This window comes from Podarcis pityusensis, assembly GCF_964106645.2.
Source record: "Podarcis pityusensis genome assembly, chromosome: 13".
Classification (NCBI taxonomy): domain Eukaryota; kingdom Metazoa; phylum Chordata; class Lepidosauria; order Squamata; family Lacertidae; genus Podarcis; species Podarcis pityusensis.
In genome coordinates, this window is record NC_138038.1 from 55,381,614 (window position 1) to 55,405,975 (window position 24,362).

General features: G+C 46.0%; 2 protein-coding genes across 2 annotated transcripts; both read left to right on the forward strand.

Annotated features, from left to right (window-relative positions):
* Positions 1–224: 224 nt before the first annotated feature.
* Positions 225–5,185, forward strand: LOC308460998 (uncharacterized protein). Its single transcript, XM_080977566.1, has 5 exons — positions 225–1,223; positions 1,411–1,492; positions 1,703–1,785; positions 2,003–2,129; positions 3,630–5,185. Exons 1-5 carry the CDS (start codon positions 822–824, stop codon positions 4,613–4,615), a joined length of 1,680 nt encoding a protein of 559 aa, XP_080833692.1. The 5' UTR covers positions 225–821; the 3' UTR covers positions 4,616–5,185.
* Positions 5,186–9,817: 4,632 nt separating this feature from the next.
* Positions 9,818–21,650, forward strand: LOC308460989 (uncharacterized protein). Its single transcript, XM_080977537.1, has 6 exons — positions 9,818–10,022; positions 14,996–15,480; positions 15,672–15,753; positions 15,963–16,045; positions 16,520–16,646; positions 17,615–21,650. Exons 2-6 carry the CDS (start codon positions 15,046–15,048, stop codon positions 18,784–18,786), a joined length of 1,899 nt encoding a protein of 632 aa, XP_080833663.1. The 5' UTR covers positions 9,818–10,022; positions 14,996–15,045; the 3' UTR covers positions 18,787–21,650.
* Positions 21,651–24,362: the final 2,712 nt, after the last annotated feature.

The window sequence follows — 24,362 nt, forward strand, 5'->3', positions numbered from 1 at the left end:
GGCTGGACGATGGGGGTGGAGACGCTTCTTCTGGCACAATGGGACACCAAGAGGGAAACCATAGTGCCCAGAAACGCTGTTTACCTTCCCGCTGCAGCAGTACCTATTTATCTACTTGCACTGCGTGCTTACGAACTGCTAGGTTGGCAGGAGCAGGGACCGAGCAACGGGAGCTAACCCCGTTGCAGGGATTTGAACCGCCGACCTTCTGATCAGCAAGCTCAAGAGGCTCAGTAAAGCCAGAGCGGGAGGCAAGTTCTCAGGAGGTCTGCAACTGTATTATTTACCTGGACCCATACACTTATTGCCACTTTAGGGAGGGGTCTCTGGATCAGGGGGGAAAAGTGATGAGTTTATGGATTATTTGATTTCTATACCTCTTCATATATTAGAAAAATCTCTAAGCAGTGCACAGGAAACGAAAGCAAGCACAGACTACGTAAACAAAAATATTGCAAAAATACACAGTTGCATATAAAAATGTTACATTGATACAAAGTTACTCATATAGATAAATAATGTAAATCAGTGAAATTAATAAACCCCATTTATTAACCAGATGGAAACATTGGGACATAAAATATACACACACCAAAAAAATGAAAACCTGACCTATGCAAAAAATGAATAAACACTCTTAGAATACGGAGGGCAGAGACACATCCTCACTTAATAGAGAACTTTTTTCTTCTGACAGTGTGCAAATTTTATAACAGAACAATGTATTTGCTTTGTAGAATTTGCCAGCACCTCTCATACAGAATTTGACAGGTGAAAAAGGGGATCCCTAACATTCTCTTGGAGGCTTCCTGAGAGCACAGATGCATGAGCAAGACTCAGCTGGCCCTGAAGCAGGAAGAGACCATGCTATGGAAACTGGGAGCAGTGGGGGATTCTGGGAAAGCTCTGGGCAGAAGATCCTGGGAGAGGAGGACACCCTTCGCTCAGAGGCGCAGAGCCAGCAGTTCAGGTGGTTCTGCTCCCAGGAGGCCAAAGGACCCCGAGACGTTTGCAGCCACCTCCACCACCTTTGCCGTCAATGGCTGAAGCCAGAAAGGCACACGAAAGCTGAGATGCTGGACCTGGTGATCTTGGAGCAGTTCCTGGCTGTCCTTCCAGCGGAGATGGAGAGCTGGGTGAGGGAATGCGGAGCAGAGACCAGTTCCCAGGCAGTGGCCCTGGCCGAAGGCTTCCTCCTGAGTCAGGCAGAGGAGAGGAAGCAGGTGAGAGAGACTTTCCTCTGGATGCTCCCAAGGGGCTCAATAGATAAGGGAGAGTATCCCAAATGCTCTACTAATGGCCCATCCTTTTTTTTGGAAAGCATCCAAGGAGGGATATCAGAAACCTCTAAAGTTTTTGCCTCTTTCATTCTTATTCTGACCCTCTTCCCTGTTTGGAATCCTATTTCAGGGAAAGGTTCTGTTTGCAGAAACGGGTCCTGATTCCTCTGAGGCAGAGAGGACTTCATTGGACACCAGAGAGAAGCCGCTGGGTAAGGAGGAAGGAAGTTTTTCTTCTTTTGATTCCATACTGTTGATTTTGAAACTAATATTTTGGGAGAAGCCACTTGGGGCCAAGAACCCAAAGGAGATGAGATATATTTTAGCATAACTAAAATATGAAATGGGGACAAACTCCCAAATGCACCTCTGAGAGAAGCATCCTGCACTCCTGTCTCCCCACTTCCCTTTGTCTCTCACAGGTGAAAGAAGGATGCCGGCAAGACCTCCTCCTCCATCTCTTCATCCTGGTGGAGGGGAAGCAGCGGCTGAGGAACCGGATCAGGTGGGGGGAAGGAGCCTTGGGGGGAAAGAGGCTGAGGGGTGGGGCATTGGAATGCACAATTTAAAAAATTCCATTTAGACATTAAAATAAGCATCCATAGTCAAAATGTGTAGTGAAACAAAGCCATTAAAACAGCACAACAACAAACAGGCAGAAAACAACAGAACAATGTGTAGTCGATATGCTGTCTAAGGGGACGACCTTTTTCTTCTTTCAGGGACCAGTGTGTTTTGAAGATGTCGCTGTTTGTTTCATGGCTGAGGAGTGGGCGTTGCTGGATCCTGCCCAGAGAGCTCTGCATAAGGAAGTCATGGAGCAGAATCATGGGATCTTGGCTTCTCTAGGTAAGGTTCCCTCTTGAATCATAATATTTGTTTGGAAATTCCATAAATATATCTATGTGTGAAGCCTCCCAGATTTTGATTGAGCTCAACAGCACCACCTAGAGCACCTGTGATTATAACACCCTCACAGCTCACCTTGAATGGGGGGCTATGGATGCTTTTGTCTGTGGTTATTATTTCGCCATTGATGCCTTTTTAAACCATGATCTGGCTGTTTGAACTACCATGGACTTTTAAAATATAGACTTCAGAGTGGTTAGGGAATCATAGAATCATCTAGTCCCACCCCCTGCAATGCAGGAATCTCATCTAAAGCATTCATGACAGATGGTCTTCCAACCTCTTCTTAAAAACCTCCAAGGAAGTAAAGTCCATAACATTCCAATGGACACAGTTCCACTGCTCAACAGCTCTTACCCTCAGAAAGTTATTTCTGATAATTAGTCAGACTCTACTTTCTTGTAACTTCAAGCCATTGGTTTGGATCCTACCCTCCAGAGCAGGAGAAAACAAGCTTGTTCCTTCTTCCATGTGGCAGCCCTTGAGATATCTGAAGATGGCTCTCATATCTCCTCTCAGTCTCCTGTTTTGCAGGCTAAACATACCCAGCTCCTTCAACCGTTCCCCATAAGGCTTGGTTTCCAGACCCTTGATCATCTTGGCTGCCCTCCTCTGCACACCTTCCAGCTGGTCAGCATCCTTCTAAAATTGTGGTGCCCAGAACTGGAAACACTATTACAGATGTGGTCTGACCAAGCCGGAATAGAGTGGGACTATTACTACCCTTTATCTGGACACTAGACTTCTGTTGATGCTGCCTAGAAGATCATTCGCCTTTTTTGCTGCTGCATCACACTATTGTCTTATATTAAGCCTGTGGTCAACTAAGACCTCTAGATACTTTCCACATGTACTACCATAAGGCCAGGTGTCCCCCGTCCTATATTTGTGCATCTTGTTCTTCCTGCCTAAGTGAAGAACCTGACATTTGTCTCTGTTGAAATTCATTTTGTTAGCTGGGGCCTAGTTCTTCAATCTGTTAAGGTCATTTTGATTTCTGGTTCTTTCTTCTGTGACATTAACTACCCTTCCCAGTTTGGTGTCATCTGCAAATTTGATTTGCATCCCCTAAATTCCTCTATCCATGTCATTTATAAAGCCATTGTACAACAACAGATTCTGACAATTTTTTTGTTTTTGCTTTTGCTTTTGCTCTGGTCTGTTTTTTGTTGACCAAAGAGATGACAGACTAGAGATGGCCCAGATTCCATGATTGAGTCAAACAAAATCTGTCCCAGAAAAGAACCAGTCTTGTCAAATCTTAAGTTTTCATAAATATGTCCCTGAATGCCAGTCAACAAAGGCAGTTAACCCTGAAGTACGTCCTCCCATCTAACTCCCTTCAGTTCCTCCTCTCTCAAAAGCGTTAATGAGCTTTGTTCAATAACAGGGGGCTCCATTTTTTTCTGAGGCTTTAATCCATTTCTCTCTTCATTGCAGGTCGAGATGGATTGGAAATTAAGAACAAGGGAGACCACGACAAAATCCACACGGAGAAGCCATATCAATATTCGGAGTCTGGAAAGAACTTTAGCCAGAGCTCCCATTCAGTTTCCCATGAAAGAAGTCCCGTTGGGAACGAACCCTGTCAGTGCTTGGAGTCTGTTAAGGGCTCTCATATAAGCACAAGCGTCTGTCGACATCAGAGAATTCACAGTGGGGAGAAACCATATCAGTGCTTGGAATGTGGGAAGGGCTTCGTCTGGAAGATAAGTTTGACTTCCCATCAAAGAATTCATAGAGGGGAGAAACCATATCCGTGCTTGGAATGTGGGAAGAGGTTCAACCAGAGAGCCCATCTCACTTCCCATCAAAAAATTCATACAGGGGAGAAACCGTATGAATGCCTAGAATGTGGGAAGAGGTTCAGCCAGAGGACCCACCTCAGTTCCCATCGAAGAATCCATACAGGAGAGAAACCATACCAGTGCTTGGAATGTGGGAAGGGCTTCAGTCAAAGGGCCCACCTCACTATCCATGAAAGAATTCATACAGGGGAGAAACCATATCAGTGTACGGAATGTGGGAAGAGCTTCCGTAAGAGTTCCGTTCTCACTAACCATCAAAGACTCCATACGGGGGAGAAACCATATCATTGTTTGGAATGTGGGAAGAGGTTCAATGAGAAAACGAATCTAATTTCCCATGAAAGAATCCATACAGGGGAGAAACCGTATCAGTGTGTGGAATGTGGGAAGAGCTTCCGTAAGAGTACTTTTCTCACTTCCCATCAAAGAATCCATACGGGGGAGAAACCATATCAGTGTCTGGAATGCGGGAAGAAGTTCAGTCAGAAGGCCCACCTCACTTCACATCGGAGAACTCATGCAGGTGAGAAACCCTATCAGTGCTTGGAATATGGAAAGAACTTCAGTCATAGCATCTCTCTCACTTCCCACAAAGAATTCACAAGGGAGAAACTCTAACTGTCCTTGGAATGTGGAAATACCTTTGAAGGATCAAGCTCACTCCCCATCAAAGAAGTCACAGCGGGGAGAATCACAGGATCATGGAGTCATAGAGTTGGAAGGGATTCTGATGGTTATCTAGCTGAACCCTGTGCAAAGCAGGAATCTCAGCTAAAGCATCCATGACAGAGGACCATCCAACCTCTGCTTAAAAACTTTCCACTTTCCACCACCTTCTGATGGCATCTGTTCCTCAGTCAGATAGATCTTACCTTCAGAAGTTCTGCCTGATGTTTAGTCAGAATCTCCTTTCTTGTAACTTGGAGCCATTGGTTGGAGTTCTATCCTGTGGAGAAGGAGAAATCACATCTTCCATGTGACATCCCTTTAGATATTTGAAGATGCCTATCATATCTCCATGCACTCTTCTCTGTGATAATCACCCCCAGCTCCCTCAAGCATTCCTCATAAGTGTCAGTATTCAAGACCTCCCTTTTTGTGATATTATTTTATTTTCCTTATAGAAAGTTACATTTGTTAATCAACAATTATATTCCAATTCAATAAAACTAGCAACTTCCCGCTTAATGATAATAATAATAATAATAATAATTTATTATTTATACCCCACCCATCTCGCTGAGTTTCCCCAGCCACTCTGGGTGGCTTCCAACAAAATATTAAAATACAGTAGTTGGTCAAACATTAAAAGCTTCCCTAAACAGGGCTGCCTTCAGATATCTTCTAAAAGTCTGGTGGTTGTTTTTCTCTTTGACATCTGGTGGGAGGGCGTTCCACAGGGCGGGCGCCACTACCAAGAAGGCCCTCTGCCTGGTTCCCTGTAACTTGGCTTCTCGCAGCCAGGGAACTGCCAGAAGGCCCTCGCTGCTGGACCTCCATGTCTGGGCTGAACGATGGGGGTGGAGACGCTCCTTCAGGTATACTGGACCGAGGCCATTTAGGGCTTTCAAGGTCAGCACCAACACTTTGAATTGTGCTTGAAAACATACTGGGAGCCAGTGTAGGTCTTTCAGGACCGGTGTTATGTGGTCTTGGCGGCCGCTCCCAGTCACCCGTCTAGCTGCCGCATTCTGGGTTAGTTGTAGTTTTCGGGTCACCTTGTAAGATAGCCCTGCTTAAGGGAAGTGTTCGTGCTGCTTCCCTTGTGATTTAAGATTCAGGTTTCAGCCCTTGAGATCTCTCAGGTATCATATCTCCTCTTAGGCTTCTGTTTTCCAGGCTAAACATACCCAGAACACACCCAAGGCAGAACTGAGTGGTGCTATGACTTCCATTGCTCTGCACACCAGACTTCTGTTGATTCAGCCTAGAACAGCATTAGCTTCCCCCCCCCCCCCTGCAGCATCACATTGTTGATTCCTATTCAGCTTTTGTTCCATTAAGACCCCTAGATCCTTTTCACATGTCCTTATGGCAAGCCAGGCGTCCCCCATCCTATATTTGTGCAGCTGATTCTTCCTGCCTAAGCGCAGAACCTGACATTTGCCCTTATTGAAATTCATTTATTGCCTTCATACATCACCTTCAAGGAGCTCGAGGTGGTGCCACATAGTTCTCCCCCTCCTTTTGTAATCCTGACAATAACCCTGTGAGGTAGGTTAGGCTATGAAGCAGTATCTGGCCCCCCAGTGTGGGAATTTGAACCCAGGTCATCGTCCAGCCCTCCTTCCAGTATACTACACTGACTCTCTAATGAGTCTCTTAGAAATTGTGCATGCATGGGTGTCTGCTTAAAGTTCAGTTGTGGTGTTCTGGTGTTTGTACGCATGTGTAACAAAGTAATTAATATAATAAGAACAGTATAATAGTAGATTTAAGGTAATGATAGCTAGTGAGGGGTAAAGTGTGAGTTTGGGATGTTGGGGAGTGAGAGGTGATTGGCTAAGAGTTTGAAAAGGATTTTGAATAAAACATACAATCAGGCCTGTGGCTTATTAAACTTTGCATATCGTCTTAAATGTGTTTGTGGGAGGGCGGTGATTGGTTTGTTTCGTTGTATGCTCTGGATGAAGGCAGTATACAAATTGAATGAATTAAATACAAAAAGTAGTCATAAGCAATAAATAAAACATTTAAAAATGCAAAACCAAACCGAACAATTTCCACATAAATCGCAAGAGCTAAAAAAAGCAAAATAGCCACACAGGTACAACTCCCTATGAAACATTTGAAACCATGTGCTTATGTATACAAAAAGTTATCTTAAAAACCTAATTATTAAATAAATCAGCTGTGTTCCAACACACACTTCATTCTTCACTCCTTTAGGGTGAAGTGTTCAGGGAAGAGTTCTCTGGGGTGTCACTGGGAATAAAGGGGGTGTTTGGTGGAAGACCCAGTCAAGACCCAGCTCCCAGCTGTGCCCCTTGAATGCAGTGGGGAGGGGGCGCAGGAGGGGGGGGCGCTGCCAGAGCCCCTCTGAGCCAAGGCGGTGGCAGCGCAACACAGGCAGACAAACTAGACCTCTGCAGAAGTAGAGCGCATCTAGAGCTCTTCATAAAAGCAAACCTAGCTATACAGCAACGTACCAACCAAGCACAAACAGAGATATGGGGACCCCATGTCTGGAGCAGCACAGGAAGACTGCCCTGAAACCATGTTGACTCCCAAACGGACCAAATGTTTTCTGGGCAAGGAGGGAGGGGGCGAGGGAACCTTCCCATTGTCTCAGGAATTGGGAAATCACCATCTCAAAGGAATGGCCAGACTACCAGGAAAGGCAATCAGATAAGGCATCATCAGATAACCTGGCAGGCAGGAAAAACAACAACATTCAAATATCTGTTGCAGACCACCTTTTCTGTGATGTAGGCATGATGTTTGTGGGGGGTGATCTTGGCTTACACCCCTTCTGTGATGTATGCATGATGTATGGAGGGGCGGTCGAGCTCCAGGGCAGGGAATTTAAAATGTCTGTATAAGGGCAGGCACGCCTTGGTTCGGGGTCCTCCTCAGGGGCAAGCACCCTGTTGCAGCAGATCAATAAAGACCAGGCTTACTAGCTGCTTTGCTTCTCAATATTCTCTGGTTGGCCTCTGTTCTTTTCTCCGACCGATAGAGAACCTGCAAAGGACTCTCTAAGGCTCTTGTGTCCCCCATAAGGGAAGGGCAGATTTTTGTCTATTACAGTGCAGTGTTCCCTCAGCCTCCTCTCCTCTCCCTCCTCCTTGGGAGTCCTCTGGACAGCCGTTGCTGCTGCCCTGGTCTCTGAGCTGCCCCAAAGAGATGTGTCTCCTCACGCTGCCCCACAGGGGCCTGGGACTTGTCTGTCCATTCCTACCAGCAAGGGCTGGCAGATGGGCTGGCTGGGCTCCCTCGTCCGCTTGCTTGCTTCCTCCAAACCCACTTCAGCTCCTGCTAACCAGCACCCCCTGGCCTGCCCCAGAGGCACCATTTGTCAGGGGAGCTGGTGACCAAGGCTGCTGCAACAAACAGCTGGGCCAGCCTTTGGGAGGCAGAGACATAGTAATAATAATAATAATAATAGTAATAATAATAATAATTTTTATTTATACCCCGCCCTCCCAGCCAAGGCCGGGCTCAGGGTGGCTAACAAGCAATAATAAAAACAAGTTGAATGATTACAACTAAAAAAAAAGGTTAAAATACAACATTAAAATATTGAAACATTAAAAAATTAAAATGTAGCCTCATCGCAGGAGGAGAAAGGAAAAGAAAAAAGAAAGGGAGGGAGGGAATCAAATTGGCTCCAAGCCAAAGGCCAGGCGGAACAACTCTGTCTTACAGGCCCTGCGGAAAGAAATCAGATCCTGCAGGGCCCTGGTCTCATGAGGCAGAGCGTTCCACCAGGCTGGAGCCAGAGTTGAAAAGGCCCTGGCTCTGGTTGAAGCCAATCTGACTTCCTTAGGGCCTGGGACCACTAGGGTGTTGCTATTTATGGACCTTGAGGCTCTCCGTGGGGCAGACCGGGAGGGACGGTCCCATAGGTACGAGGGTCCTAGGCCGTGAGGGCATCAGAGGAGGGAGTGAACAAAAGAAGGCCAGAGTTGCCTGCAGCACCCCTGAGCATCACTCAAGGCACCCCAGGGTGCCACAGCACGCTGATTGAAAACCACTGCGTTAAGTAATATGTTTGAATGTTGAAGGTGTGTGTCTAGAGACAATGGATAAGACAAACACTGTTCCATGTCCTGCTGGACAAGTGTCTGAGTCCAGAGTCCCTCAGCATGCACCTAGTCATCTCCACAAGAGACTGAAACTTTCCCTCCATGACTGAGTTTTGTTGCATGGTGTGGCTCACACACCTCCCCTTCCTCTTCCAGGAGGGTTCTCATGTGGCTCGAGGTAACCCTACCTCCATTGTCGCTGACCAGAGTTGTGAGTTTCCTCTGAAACTTGCTGCTCACTGTGGCCAGGTATTTTCTGAACATCTCCACTGCTTCACTTTTCTCTTTTAGAAGTACCTTGAGAAAACACCCAGAAAAATTAGAATATGCTTCACACACATCTGCATACACTACACTCTGGTGCTTTTCTGTTATACAGTGGTACCTTGGGTTACAAACGCTTCAGGTTACATACGCTTCAGGTTACAGACTCCACTAACCCAGAAATATTACCTTGGGTTAAGAATTGTCGGCTATGATCGTTTTGAATTCTGATTCTGTTTTCTATGGCATGAGCTGTCCCTCCCAGTTTGGTGTCATCTGCAGATTTGTTGAGCATCCCCTAAATTCCTTCATCCACCTCATTTATAAAGACTTTGAACAACATCGGGCCCAGGACAGAACCCTGCGGCACCCCACTTGTCACTTTTTCTGGGATGACAAGGACCCATTATGCAAAACTCTTAACTTCACATACTCACTCCTGGAATCTGGGCAGGTAGAGATGGACCAGGAGTGAGACCTTGGGGGTTGTAGCCGGCAGCTCCTCAGTGAAGATGTAGATGCAGTGTGTGGTGACTGTGAAAAAAGACAAACTTCACACTAGGGATCGCTAGGAAAGGAGTGGAAAAGAAAACTGCACTTCCTATGATGCCTTGATAGGAATCTATGGTGTGACTGCATTTGGGGCACAATCTCCAGTCCAGGAAACAGTTTCAGCAAAGGGCCGCCGAAATGACCAAGGGGGGTGGCCGACTTTCCTATGGGGATGTCTAGTTTAGAGGAAGGCGAGTGAGAGGCAGCTTGATGGAACTGGACAGAAGTCTGCCTGGCCTGGAGAAAGCGCACAGAGAGAGAGAGAGAGAGAGAGAGAGAGAGCAGCTTTTCTCCCTGTCGCCGAGCGGGGCTGCGCTGGCTTGCAAAGGGTTAAAAGGCACGAAGCTGGATTCCTAGAGAGGAGAGAGGAGATCCAGGCCGGGGGGGGGGTCTCCTGAGCCGAAGCCCCTCCCGGCCCAGTGTCTCCTCCGCACGTGCATCGGTGGTCTCTTGGGAATCCGGTGGGTCTCTGCTCTTCTTGCCAAGGGTGCAATGGGGCGAAGGGGGCAGGGGGGTGCAGGGAGGGCCTTCTCAGCCCATGCACGGGGGGGGGGGGGCAGGGAGCAGAGGGTCCTGCCCCCTCCTTCTCTCCTGGGGGGCTCCTTCTGCAAGGGGGGGGGCAGCTGTCTCTCTGCCCCTCCTGGCCTCGGGCGAGTCTCTCCTCTCTTCTTGCCAAGGGTGCAATGGGGAGAAGGGGGCAGGGGGAGGGCTGCTCAGCTCAAGCAGCAGGGGGACCCCCAAGTCCGGGGGGGGGGCAAGGAGGGGCGAGCTCACTGGGCGCCTGCAGCTCTTCTTCCTTGGCCCTTTGGCGGGGGGGGGGGGCTGCAAAGAAACCCAGTTCAAAGCACTGATCATCTGCCGGGGTTGTCGCCCAGCAGAAACATTAAAATGTACGCAAAAAATAAAAAGCAAAACCTGACCTATGCAAGAAAGAAAGAAAGTCTGTGGGAAGATGGAGGGCAGAGAAGAGAAAGCGCTTCTTGGTGCGGGGCAGAGTCCAGCCTGCGGAACTCCCTGCCACTTGAGGCCAGGCTGGGAGCAGGGCGGGGAGGAGGAGGAGGAGGGGGGGGCTCTGCTTGGCTTCTTGTCTCCCCAGCGATGCTGCTGAATCCCAGTTGCTGGAAGGAGCGCAGGGGGAGAGAGGGGCTCTTGCGCCCCATCCTGCTGGGGGGCTTCCCATTCAGGCCCCAGTGGGAACGGGAGGGGGGAGTCCGGAGGGGCCCAAGGGCCTGATCCTGCAGGGCTCCTCTCCTGCTCCGATGCTGAGCTCCGCAGTTGGAGTGAAGCTTCCCTACCACCACTTGTGAATCAGACACGGGAGTTATCAGGACTCCAGGCTGACACTCATGTGCCCATTCAGACATGCAGCCGCTCAGGTGTTCAGGGGATCTTTAGGACTGAACAGAAAGCCCTGCTGAGAAGCCCTGGAGGTCTCCCCAGCCAAGGAAACTGAGGCAGGAGAGGCCCTGCTGGAAAGAGGAGCAGGATCCCTTGGGAAGACTCTCTCAGGGATGCTGGAGTTGAGATTCCTGCATCGCAGCGGGTTGGGCTGGATGACCCTCAGGAGCCCCTTCCAAACCTACAGTTCTCTGACCCCAGAGCCATTGGAGGATGGAAGTTTTTAAATGTTTATTTATATGTTGGAAGCCTCCCAGAGTGGCTGGGGGAACCCAGTCAAATGGGTGGGGTATAAATAGTAGAATAATCATCATAATCATAATCATAATCATAATAATGGAATAGGAGGGTCCTATATTCATTAGGACCTCAGCGCCTAGGACTTGCCGATCACATGGTCGGCGGTTCGAATCCCCGCGGCGGGGTGCGCTCCCGTCGTTCGGTCCCAGCGCCTGCCAACCTAGCAGTTCGAAAGCACCCCCGGGTGCAAGTAGATAAATAGGGGCCGCTTACTAGCGGGAAGGTAAACGGCGTTTCGTCTGCTGCGCTGGCTCGCCAGATGCAGCTTGTCACGCTGGCCATGTGACCCGGAAGTGTCTGCGGACAGCGCTGGCTCCCGGCCTCTAGAGTGAGATGAGCGCACAACCCTAGAGTCTGGCAAGACTGGCCCGTACGGGCAGGGGTACCTTTACCTTTTTATATTCTTTAGAGAAATGTTGGAGGGTATGCAGTCAATCTTCTTTTGAAAGATCTGGACTTTGAACAATCTTTTCGCGTAATTAAAAGTAATCCTGCCTTTGCTCTGCTAAGTAGTGTATTTTTTGCTCTATGACTCACTTTTTGCCTCCTAAAAAGTAAGGGGAAATGTGTGTGCGTCTTATGGAGCGAATGCAGGCTGCACAGCTATCCCAGAAGCCAGAACAGCAAGAGGGATCGCTGCTTTCACTGCACAGAGATCCCTCTTGCTGTTCTGGCTTCTGAGATTCAGAATATTTTTTTTCTTGTTTTCCTCCTCCAAAAACTGGGTGCATCTTGTGGTCTGGTGTGTCTTATAGAGTGAAAAATACGGTACTTTGCAGCATGGAAATGGTGACGGTGATGATAATTCTTCAATAATAATAATAATAATAATTCCACTGCATCATTTTTTCTTTTTTAATATTTTCTTTTAAAGAATTTTTTGTTTGCATTCATACCAATATAACAAAACAATATATTTTGGAGGTTCTTGACCCCTGGACTTCCCCCCACCCCCTCTACATTATTTTCTCTGTGCTCGGCTGAGGTGCCTGTGGCTCAGCTATTCATGCCTGTTGCTTGGGAATTTTAGGCCTACTCCTGGTTCCTGCATTTAATAATAATAATAATAATAATAATTATACCCCACCTGTCTGAGTAGGTTTCCCCAGCCACTCTGGGTGACTTATTCTGCTGGGCTAAGTCATTACCTAAAAGTATTTGCACATCTATCTCTTCCCAGACTCCTCTTGGGGGGGTTGTTGGTTTTTGTTGTTTTTATTGTATATTTTGTGTTTTTAATATTGTGATTTTATGTTGTGAGCACCCTGAGACCTGTGGGTATAGGATGGTATACAAATTAAACAAATTAATTTGATAAATTTGATCAGCAAAGTGTTGAATTGAGCCTCATCATAATCCTACATATTTTTATTTATGTGTTTGTAAGTTGTCCCTGCAGCTATGAATGAAAACAAATAAAGGCACTAGAGGACTAATCTGCATAGTATTATTATTATTTTAAAATCCAAAGTTCACAAGCTAAGAAACTGGTTTCTCTGGTGGCAGATAGAAAAATTAAGTATAACTTGTCTTTGCATCCTTGATGGAACTGTCTTAAACAAAATCTGCGCCGACATTTTAAAAAACTGCACCAGAGCTTCTGAGTCCTCTCGGCAGCTTCCAAATGCAAGAATTATCAGATTTAAGGCATTTGTATTCACGTCTGTGAATGTGGGTTCAGGCTGACACAAGTGGGAATAGTTCCTGGCATTTCATAAAATGAAATTCAATTAAATGAATAAAATAATAGTTCCTGCCTCCTTTGCCTCAGCCTCCAGGCCACCATTTCCCTGCCAGATTCTGGCCTCTTTTTGCACCATCTTGGCCCTCAGATCCCTCAATCCCCCCAGCTCCTCCTCCTGGGCTGCCATTATTATTATTATTATTATTATTATTATTAATTGAATTTTCTCCGGCCGGCTCTGCGCCGCTTGACCAGCGTCTCTGGGCTGAACTGATTATTTCCGTTTTCTCCCCTTTGGGGCAACAGAGTCCTTTCAAGACCAAGCAGAAAGGCTCCTTCTTCCCTCCATTTTCCCGCCTGGTCTCTGGGAATTTCCCCTTTTTCCCCCTGAGGGAATTCATTTCTCCCTTCTCTGCCTTCATCTCCAGGCGGAGGGACATTTCTTTTTGGGCCTCTTTTCTAGGTCTCACTTTCTGCATCTTCCGCCGGAGTTTTGGCTCACAATATTTCACGTTTTCTCTTCAGCGCAGCCTCTTTTTCCTTGTCCGCCTTTTCCCCGCCAACTGAATCTGTTTTCTTCAAAGCCTGAGCTTCTCTGTCAGGTTTGGGTTTCCTCCATTTTGTCTCCTGACTGAAATTCCCTCAGAGGTTTTTCCTCCGTTTCTGCTTCTGCCTGACTCTCTCTTCCCTTCAGGAGTCCTGGGTCACGGTGGGGCCTTCTCCTCACAGAACTCTCTTTCCCTCACAAAATAGACAACTTTCTGCAGGAATTCATTCTCCTCCTGAGTTATACTTCCTGTCACGACTCTTCCACCATTTGAGGCAAACCCTCCAACTTTCTAGGACTCCTAGAGATAGATATATATTTAACCACCACAGGTTCTCTCTTGGATTTTGTGTGAGGGAAACCTTAGATGCTTGGAGACTCAGGGAGACGTTGAATGGATAAGAAAGGTTTTATTTACAAAACCAAGTTGGTAAAACAAAGAAGGGTCAGGAGTTGTGTCCTTTCAGGAAACCGTGAACTTATTAATGACACTAAACCTAAAGAGCTTTCAGGCGTTAAAACAAAGAAGTAAATGCACAGCTTCTCTTCAACTTCTCTGGCTGAAAATCAAAGGTAGATGTTCCACTTTCTAGAAGAGGAGGTGAAATGCTTCACTCGGTTCCTCTTTCCTCCCTCTCATTCCTTTACTCAGTTCTGAGTTAAATCCTTTGGACGCAGCCCAGCTTCCTTCTCTGCTTAAAACTGGGGCTCCCTTTCCGTCACTTCCCCTCTCTCTTGGCAATCCCACTCCTCAGGGGTTTCCAAATAGCAATGCATATCTGGCTCTGCGGGGGTTAAGCTGTATAACACTTATTATTATTATTAATATTATTAATTTATAACCCATGCTTTCCCTTAAGTTCCCAGGGAAGAGGACACCATTAAAACCATTTAAAACAAGTTGCAGTGACAGAAAGAAACTGAGTTGTTCTTTTCCTGGCTTTTTAGCACTTTCCTACCCACATGAACCTTAGTCTCATGCATGTGTTCCTCTGGGGCTTGGCCAGATCAGGATTTGGCCCTCAGAACAAGAAATAGGGATCCCACCCCAGGAGTCTGTCTGGAGATGTTGGAGATGCAAAGTGCTAGAAGCAGAAATGTGTCCTGAAGGGGCTGGGATGGAGAGCAACTCTTGAGGAGCCCAGGATGAGGACCCTCAATAGTGTCCACACTTGGAACAAATGATTCACTTCTCCATCACTGTTCTGCTTCTATCCCTGGGCTGAAAACACCGAGAGGCAGGAGCCTCCAGGCTCATTCGTCGGACAGAAATCTCTTCCGTTGCCTCCACTTTTGGCCTGGTCACTTTCCTTCCAGGAGAGCAAGAGGATTTCTTCTTCTTCTCCTTTCTTCTTCCTTTCCTTCTTAAACAAAGCTCAGAGTCTGGCCTGTGATGTAGTCATACTCTGGTTCCTAGCAAGACTCATCCACACTTGCTCAAAGAACCTTTCTATTCTCCTGACAGCGGGTCAATTTTATAACAGAACAATATATTTCCTTTGTAGAGTTTGCCAGCACCTCTAATTCAGACAGTCAGAACTTGGCCAAAGAAATAATGGATTCCTTCCTAAAGATGGATGAGCAAGACTCAGCTGGCCCTGGAGCAGGAAGAGGCCATGCTATGGAAACTGGGAGCAGTGGGGGATTCTGGGAAAGCTCTGGGCAGAAGATCCTGGGAGAGGAGGACACCCTTCGCTCAGAGGTGCAGAGCCAGCAGTTCAGGTGGTTCTGCTCCCAGGAGGCCAAAGGACCCCGAGACATTTGCAGCCAGCTCCACCACCTTTGCCACCAGTGGCTGAAGCCAGAAAGGCACACGAAAGCTGAGATGCTGGACCTGGTGATCTTGGAGCAGTTCCTGGCTGTCCTTCCAGCGGAGATGGAGAGCTGGGTGAGGGAATGCGGAGCAGAGACCAGTTCCCAGGCAGTGGCCCTGGCCGAAGGTTTCCTCCTGAGTCAGGCAGAGGAGAGGAAGCAGGCGGAGAAGAAGCAGGTGAGAGAGACTTTCCTCTGGATGCTCCCAAGGGGCTCCAAACAGGAGGGAGAAGATCCCTAAATCCCATCCTTTTTTTTGTCCCAGCCATTCCTTTTCAAACCCATCGCCACATTCTCTAATTGCTCATCCTTTTCCCTTTTTTAAACATTCTCTACATTCTCTATTACAAATTCTTGTTGCTCTTTCAGGAAAAGGATCTGTTGGCAGAAACGTGTCCTGATTCCTCTGAGGCAGAGAAGACTTTGTTGGACACCAGAGAGAAGCCGCTGGGTAAGGAGGAAGGAAGTTTTTCTTCTTTTGATTCCATTCTGTTGATTCTGAAACTAATCTTTTGGGAGAAGCCTTTGGGGCCAAGAACCCAAAGGAGATGAGATATATTTGAACATAACTAAAATATGAAATTGGGACAAACTCCCAAATGCACCTCTGAGAGAAGCACCATGCACTATTGGCTCCCCACTTCCCTTTGTGTCTCGCAGGTGAAAGAAGGATGCCGGCAAGACCTCCTCCTCCATCTCTTCATCCTGGTGGAGGGGAAGCAGCAGCTGAGGAACCGGATCAGGTAGGAAGAAGGAGTCTTGGGGGGAAAGAGGCTGAGGGTGAGGGACAGAGGGCATTTCTGAGACAGAACAAATCTCTCCCCTCCGCATTGCTTCTGTCAAAGCTCCCCTTAACAAAGGCTGAAAATGCCATTAATGAAGGGTTATGCTCTGAGGATAATGAGTTGCCAATTCACCTTAACTCTGAATGTCGCTAGTATTATTTCTTACAAATTGTCTTTAGGACATCTGGATAGTCTTTTCATTCCAGAACAAAACTTAGGGAGAGGAGAGAGGGATTCTTCCATTTGGCAAACTGGAACACTTGCACAGACATATTGATCTGAATAAAACAACGTGGAGTTCATTAAAATAAGCACCAATAATCCAAATGTGCAGCAGACCAATCCTATTAGAACAATCCAGGCAGGAAGCAAAAGAGCAACGTGCAGGAAATAATCTTCATGCTGCCTAAGAGAAGGATATTTTTCTTTCAGAGCTCAGTTTCTTTTGAAGATGTCGCTGTTCGTTTCACGGAGGAGGAGTGGGCGTTGCTGGATCCTGCCCAGAGAGCTCTGCATAAGGAAGTCATGGAGGAGACTTGGAGGACCATGATCTCTCTGGGTAAAGTTCCCTCTTGGGTCATAATCTCTGTTTTGTAATTCAGTAGATATTTCACCGTGACAAACCTCCCATATTTGGATGGATCCCAACGTTGCCACCTAGAGCACCTGGGATTCTCACCCCCCACAGCTCGCCTTGCATGGAGGGCTGGGGACTGTTTTTTCTGTGGATATTGTTCCTCTGCTTCTCTCTTTTTGCACAAGGATCAGGATGTGGATAGGCTTTCTGATTGTTTTGAAACAATCAGTTGTTCCATATCCAGTTCTAACTGTAGCTTCTGGCTTAGGAACAGCTTTCTTTCTTTCTTTCTTTCCTTCATACAGTTGTAAAGCTATGGACTTTTCTTCATCTACTGCTGACTCAGGTTTTTCCCCAACAGATTCTGTCCATTCTCTCATCTGCAGTCTCTCAAACCTCTCCAACCATTCTGCACATTTCGTCTCTTAGCTGTTGGTTATGACATATCAAAAATCAAAAGGCATTCATTGTTATTTTTGCTATGATTTACTAATTATGATCTATTAGTTCTCCTCCCTTGACTGTCTCTGCTTCTCTGCACTTATAAATAGTTACCGTCGGTTTTCAGTCCGTTTCACATAGAAAAAACAAACAGAGAATGGAGATTTACAAACAGTGTAGCTTTCAAGCTAAAGGCAAAGTTTCAGAACTATATATTCATTTTAATCTTTTGAAATCAGCAGTACTTAGTTTTGAGCTTTTTTGAGATATTTTCCAGACCCATTTAGAATTCTGTCATTACCCAGTAGTTTAATTCTCCCCTGCACGCTAGGTAATTGGTAGACAGAGAATCCAATTCATATTCAAAAAGACTTCTGACCTTGCAGATGGAGTTGGTTTGATGATTGAGTCAAAGAAATTTCATCCCAAACAAGAACAAGCTTTTTGAATCTGAATTTCCCATAAATATTTCTTTCTTAGGCTCTGATTTGTTCCTCTCTTCATTGCAGTTGATGATGAATCAGAAATTAAGAACAAGGGACAACACAACAAAATCCACACAGTGGAGAAGCCATATCAAGATTTGGAGTGTGGGGAGAACTTCAGTCAGAGCTCCCATGCCACTTCCCATCAAAGAAATCCTATTGGGAAGAAACCCTATCCGTGTTTGGAATGTGGAAAAAGCTTCAGTGACAGCAGCAATCTCGCTTCTCATCAAAGAATTCATACAGGGGAGAAACCATTTCAGTGCTTGGAATGTGGAAAGAGCTTCAATCACAGCTCACATCTCAAAGCCCATAAAAGAATTCATACGGGGGAGAAGCCATATCAGTGCTTGGAATGTGGGAAGAGCTTCAGTCAGAGCAGCCCTCTCACTTCTCATTTAAGAATTCATACAGGGGAGAAACCATATCAATGTTTGGAGTGTGGAAAGAGCTTCAGTCGGAAGAATAGTCTTACTTCCCATCAAAGAATTCATACAGGAGAGAAACCATATCAGTGCTTGGAATGTGAGAAGTGCTTTACTACGAGAAGTGACTTTCATCAACATAAGAGAATTCACAGTGGGGAGAAACCATATCAGTGCTTGGAATGTGGGAAGAGCTTCAGTCAGAGGGCCAATCTTACGTCCCATCAAAGAATTCATACAGGGGAGAAGCCATATCATTGTTTGGAATGTGGGAAGAGCTTCAGTCGCAGCTCTTATCTCACTTCCCATCGAATAATTCATACATGGGAGAAACCGTATCAGTGCTTGGAATGTGGAAAATTTTTCACTACAAGCAGATACTTCCGTCTACATCAGAGGATTCACAGTGGTGAAAAACCATATCAGTGCTTGGAATGTGGGAAGTTCTTCACTACAAGCAGATACTTCCATCGACATCGAAGTATTCACAGCGGAGAGAAACCATACCAGTGTGTGGAATGTGGAAAGAGCTTTTCCAGGAAGGACAGTCTCACTTCTCATCAAAGAATTCATACAGGGGAGAAGCCGTATCAGTGCTTGGAATGCACAAAGTGCTTTGCTGCAAGAAAAGAGTTATGGCGACATAGGAGAATTCACACTGGGGAGAAACCATTTCAGTGCCAAGAGTGCGGAAAGAGCTTCACCTTCAAGCAAACTCTCACTTCCCATGAAAGAACTCACAGCGGGGGAAATCCTGGAATTATAGAATAGTAGCTTTAGGAGGAATCTTGAGGGTTATCTAGTCTGACCAATGCAATGCATCTTCTTGATGTTTAATCAGATTCTTCTTTCTTATTATGTTATTGTGGGGTTACATGGTTCTTCATCTCCTTTTCAATCACTGTGAGTTAGGTTAGGCTCCCCAAGGCTGTCCAGTGAGCTTCATGGTCAAGTAGGGATTTGAACTCACGTCTCCCAGGGTGTAGTCGAATCCTGTAGGCCAGGGGTGGCCAACTTCCAAGAGACTGCGATCTACTCACAGATTAAAAAACTGGCAGTGATCTACCCCCATTTTTAGGGGTTCAGGTCAAAGCCCCATTTTTAGGGGGTTTGGGAGGCATAAGTTGGTTGGCTTTTGGGGGGGCGCAACATTTTTACATTATTTTGGGGTCAAAGGAAACAGTAGCTCACCGAAGGATGACAGCGGGGCAGGGCAAGGTAGCGATCAACAACGATCTACCAAAACCTTGCGATCGACCTGTTGGACATCCCTGCTCTAGGCAATATACTACACTGGCTCTCCCATGAGGCTCTTACAAATTGTTTGTGCATGTCTGGTGTTTGTATTTAAAGCTGTATACTCCTCTAGCAAAGTAATTTATGTAATAATAGTAAATCAACTAATATATTATAATAGATTTAAGGTAATATTAGCTGGGGGGAGGGGCTGTTGATTGGCTGAGAGTTTGGAAGTGTGTTTAAGTAAGTACAACTTAACAGTCAGGCCTTTGGCCAATTAAATGTTATCCTTTTAAGTCTCTTTGTGGGAGGAGAATATTGGTATGTTTCATTTTTGTTTTTATTATGTACCGTATTTTTCGCTCCATAAGGCGCACCTAGTTTTTAGAGGAGGAAAACACGAAAAAAAATATTTTGAATCAAATGTTGTACTAAACTATTTAAAGTAGCAAAGGGGGCGGCTCCTGTCCGCTTTGCTGCTTTAAAGCGAGCCTCAGAGGAGGGAAGGAAGGGGAACCATGGCTTATCTAAGTCCAGTTCATAATGCTGAGCCTGACTTTATATGCATCTCAAAGCCCTTGACATATATACATTATAATGACAAGCTGAGATAGGCCTCCTGCAGAGGAGGAGGGGAGGGAGCCATCATAGCTCAATGGGGAGAGCATGGAGAAGATCCCAAGTTCAGTCCTTGAAAGCTTCTCCGGGTAGGGCTGAGGGTGGGTCTCCTGAAACCCAGGTGAGCCTCTGCCCATCAGTGAAGACAAAACTGAGCTCAGTGGGCTCAGGGGTCCTGATGTGGTACTCTGTTCCTGTTTAAATTAGCCTTTTCTTCAGAACCATGAGGACTACATTCTTAGTTTTTTTTTAAAGGGAACAGCTGTAACCTCAGTGGCTTTGCATGCAGAACACCACACGTTCAATCCCCGGCTTCTCCAGGCCTGAAACTCTGGCAAACTTCTGCCAGTCAGTGTTGCCATTACTAAGCTAGATGGAGTAGTGGGTCCGACTCCTTATAAGGCAGCTTCCTAGGTTCCCATTTTTGCTTCAGATCTGAGTGTGAGGCTTGCTGTCATGTTTAGTGTGGCGAGGGTGGTTCTTTGCACATCTGGAAGATGACTGTGTCACCTCCCACCACCCTCCTGAAGGTGCTTTTACAGCTCAGGGAAAAGGGCAGGCAGCCACAGCATCTGTAGACTGTAGCATCCTGAATTAAGGGAGGGAGGGATTCCCCTTGCAGCCAAAGGATTGTTGGAGACCACCATGAAAGAGCTGATCTTCAGCTTGAAACCAGGACTTGCTCTTTCACCATGCTGCTCCTCCAGCTGCCAATGCCATCCATGTGTGTGCGTGTTTTCGTCTTTAAATAAACAGCCCATGCAAGTTTCCAGCTCTTATGGCCATCAAGATTAGCCTGGCCGTCTCAGTGGAAATCTGGGGAGGCTGAGGTGGACTTTCCAGTGGTCAAAGTGTGGTTGTGTCTTCCTGCCCAGCATCTATTTCCTGCCCTCTTCCCCCGCACCCTGCTTCGAAGCAAGCCACGGAGGAGGGAAGGAAGCGGAGCCATGGATCCTCTGCTCGCAACTGCAGCAGATTCCCTTCGCTTTGAAGCAGGAAAGTGGGAGAGGAGCTGCTTACACCTGCTTACACGCTTACGGGTGTAAGCAGCTCCCTTCCCACTTTGCCAGAAAACAGGGAATTGTGGTTACGTCCTCAACAGAAGCTGAGTACTGTGCATTAGCAGAACTATGTAACAAAATGAAATATTATGTACAGATCCTCAATGACTTAGGTGTGAAATGTAATTATCCAGTACAAGTGGGGGAGGATAATTAAGCAGTAATCTCATTGGTGGGTTCTGAGCAGTTTAAAGGCAAAACAAAACATATTGAAATTAAATATCAGAATGTAAAATAAAATGTGAAAGGAAACCTGATAATGTTGAAGTATTGTGCAAGTAAGCAAAACACTGCAGACATTTTTTACAAAACCTGTCCGTTTGAAAAACATGCAGAACTGGTCACAATGCTGGGAATTGTATTACATGATATGTGAATATGTTTGTATATGTTTCATAATCCTGTATCTGTTTCTGTTCGAATGAGAAGGGGTATTAGGAATACATTCTTTAAAGAAACAGATAAGGTTCCTTTAAGTTAAAAAAGCATTACAGCAGTTTCTTCAATGTGTGGGAGTGCCAGCTTAACTGGAGTCAGCTGGAGATGCAGTTAAAAGGAGAAGCTGTGAGTTTGCAATTTGAGGCAGGACTGTTTATCATAAGATTAAAAGTATACCATGCCAATGAAGGAGAAGAACTGTAAATAGTTTTGTAAACAGTAGCAACTAACATGTTTGTAGTACCTGAAAATGTTTGCATAAAGTAATTCTTCACTGTGCATCCGAGTGTGTCTGCAGTTCTGTCGTCTGCCGCCAGGGAAATTCTGCTAGAGCTTTGGGAAGCAGTTATAGTCGGTAACCTCTAATACCCTGTTTGATCATAATACACATTTTGAAATTCCATACATAAATCTCTATGTGATGAAGCTCCCAGATTTTGATAGAGCTCAACAGCACACCTTCGGCCCCAGTGATTCAAATCCCCCCACAGCACACTTTGCATGGATGTTTGTAAAGGCTGTTTGTTAAACACAATAAACCAAACGGACTCACTTTGCATGGAGGGCCATCTACTGATTTGTTGTGAATATGCTTCCTCCAGTTATGTCTTTTTAAACAAGGATCAGGCTGGTCTGAACTGCCCAGTCCTTTTTAAAATGTTGGCTTCAGAGTGGTTAGGGAAATGGAAGTAGCTTCTGGCAGATTTTTTTTATTTTAGCTATGTGTTTCTGGTTGACCCAAAAAGATGGCTGACATAAGAGGTGGAGCAGATTTCATAATTGGGCCAAACAAAATCCATCCCAGAAAATAGGCTTTTCAAATCTAAGGTTGCCATAAAGATGTCCCTGAATGCCTGTCAATAAAGGCAATGAACCCTGAAGTAACACCCTCTGATCTAACTCCTCTCAGTTCTTCCTCTCACAAGCGTTAATGAGCATTTTTCAATAATTGGCGGCTTCATAGCTTTCTGGCGCTCTGATTCATGTCTCATTTCATTGCAGCTGGTGACAAATTGGAAATTGAGAGCAAAGGAAACCATGAAAATTTCTACATGGAGAAGCCATATGAATATTCAGAGAGTGGAAAGAACTTCACTCAGAGCTCCCATTCTACTTCTGATAAAAGAAATCCCTTTGGGATGAAACCATTTAAGTGCTTGGAATGTGGAAAGAGCTTCACCCACAAGAAAAGTCTCACTTCCCACCAAATAATTAATAAAGGGCAGAAACTGTCCCTAGAATGCACAATGGGCTTTACTGCAAGAAAAGCACTTCTGTGACATCAAAGACTTCACAATGGGGGAAAACCATTTCAATGCCAAGAGTGCGGAAAGAGCTTCGCCTTGAAGCAAACACTCACTTCCCATCAAAGAATTCATATGACGGAGACACCCTAATAGTGCTTGAAATGTGGAAAAAACTTCACCTGGAATGAAAGTTTCACTTCCCATCAAATAACTTGCATCCGGGAATGTAATAGAGTTATAAGATTGTAGTGTTGGAAGGGACGCTGAGGATCATCTAGTCCAATCCCTGGCAATGTTGTGATGTAGTGCCTGATCCTCAAGGTTGCCCAGTGATCTTCATGGCTGAGAAGGGATGCCAGATTTAAAATTATATTATGAGGCATCCTGTCTCCGCTGGCTAAAGGAATGGATAACATTGAAAAGTACAGATATTTTAGACCTGGAAGGTCACGATAATAGATTTGGAATAGATTTGGATTGCTTGCATATTTATGATATGAGAAGACCAAAGACATTTTATTTGTAAAATCTAATAAAAAATACTTATAAAAAAGAGAATGCATTTTAATACTACTACTAAGGTAAAGGTAAAGGACCCCATGACGGTTAAGTCAGGTGACTATGGGGTTGCGGCGCTCATCTTGCTTTCAGGCCGAGGGAGCCGACGTTTGTCCACAGATAGCCAGGATGACTAAACTGCTTCTGGGGCAATGGAACACCGTGGTGGAAACCAGAGTGCACGGAAATGCCATTTACCTTCCCGCCACATTGGTACCTATTTATCTACTTGCACTGGCGTGCTTTCAAACTGCTAGGTTGGCAGGAGCAGGGACCGAGCAATGGGAGCTCACCCCATTGCGGGGATTTGAACCGCTGACCTTCTGATCAGCAATTGCAAGATGCTCAGTGGTTTAGACCACAGCGCCACCCGCCACCTACTACTACTAATAATAATAATTGTGTTTTTGTTGTTAAATTTATACCCCACCCATCTGGCTGGGTTTCCTGAGCCACTCTGGGAGCCACACAGTACATATAAAAAATTATAAAACATCAAAAACTAAAAACTTCCTGATCCAGGACTGCCTTCAGATTTCTTCTAAAAGTTGTGAGGTTCTTTATCTCCTTGACATCTGAAGGGAGGGTGTTCCACAGGGCAGGTGCCACTGCTGAGAAGACCCTCTGCCTGGTTCCCTATAACCTCACTTCTCGCAGGGAGGCAAGCAGCAGAAGTCCTTTGGAGCTGGATCTCAGTGTCTGGGCTGGACGATGGGGGTGGAGACGCTCCTTCAGATATACTGGGCCAAGGCCGTTTAGGGCTTTAAAGGTCAGCACCAACATTTTGAATTGTGCTCGGGAACATACTGAGAGCCAATGAAGATAATTTAGGACCAGTGTTCTATAGCCCCAATGCCCACTCCCAGTCCCCAGTCCAGCTGCCGCATTCTGGATTAGTTGTAGTTTATGAGTCACCTTCAAAGGTAGCCCCATGTAGAGTGCATGGCAGTAGTCCAAGCAGGAGGTAACTAGAGCATGTACCTCTCTGGCGAGACAGCCTGTGGGCAGGGAGGGTCTCAGCCTGTGTACCAGATGGAGCTGGTAGACAGCGTTGACCAGCATCATCCAGGTCTTGCCCTCAATGAGACTCTGGGAAGTTGTGCCTGCATTTGTGTCTGCTTAAAATTTGTGTCTGCTTAAAATTTGTGTCTGCTTAAAATTTGACCACCTTCCCGCTGGTCAACGT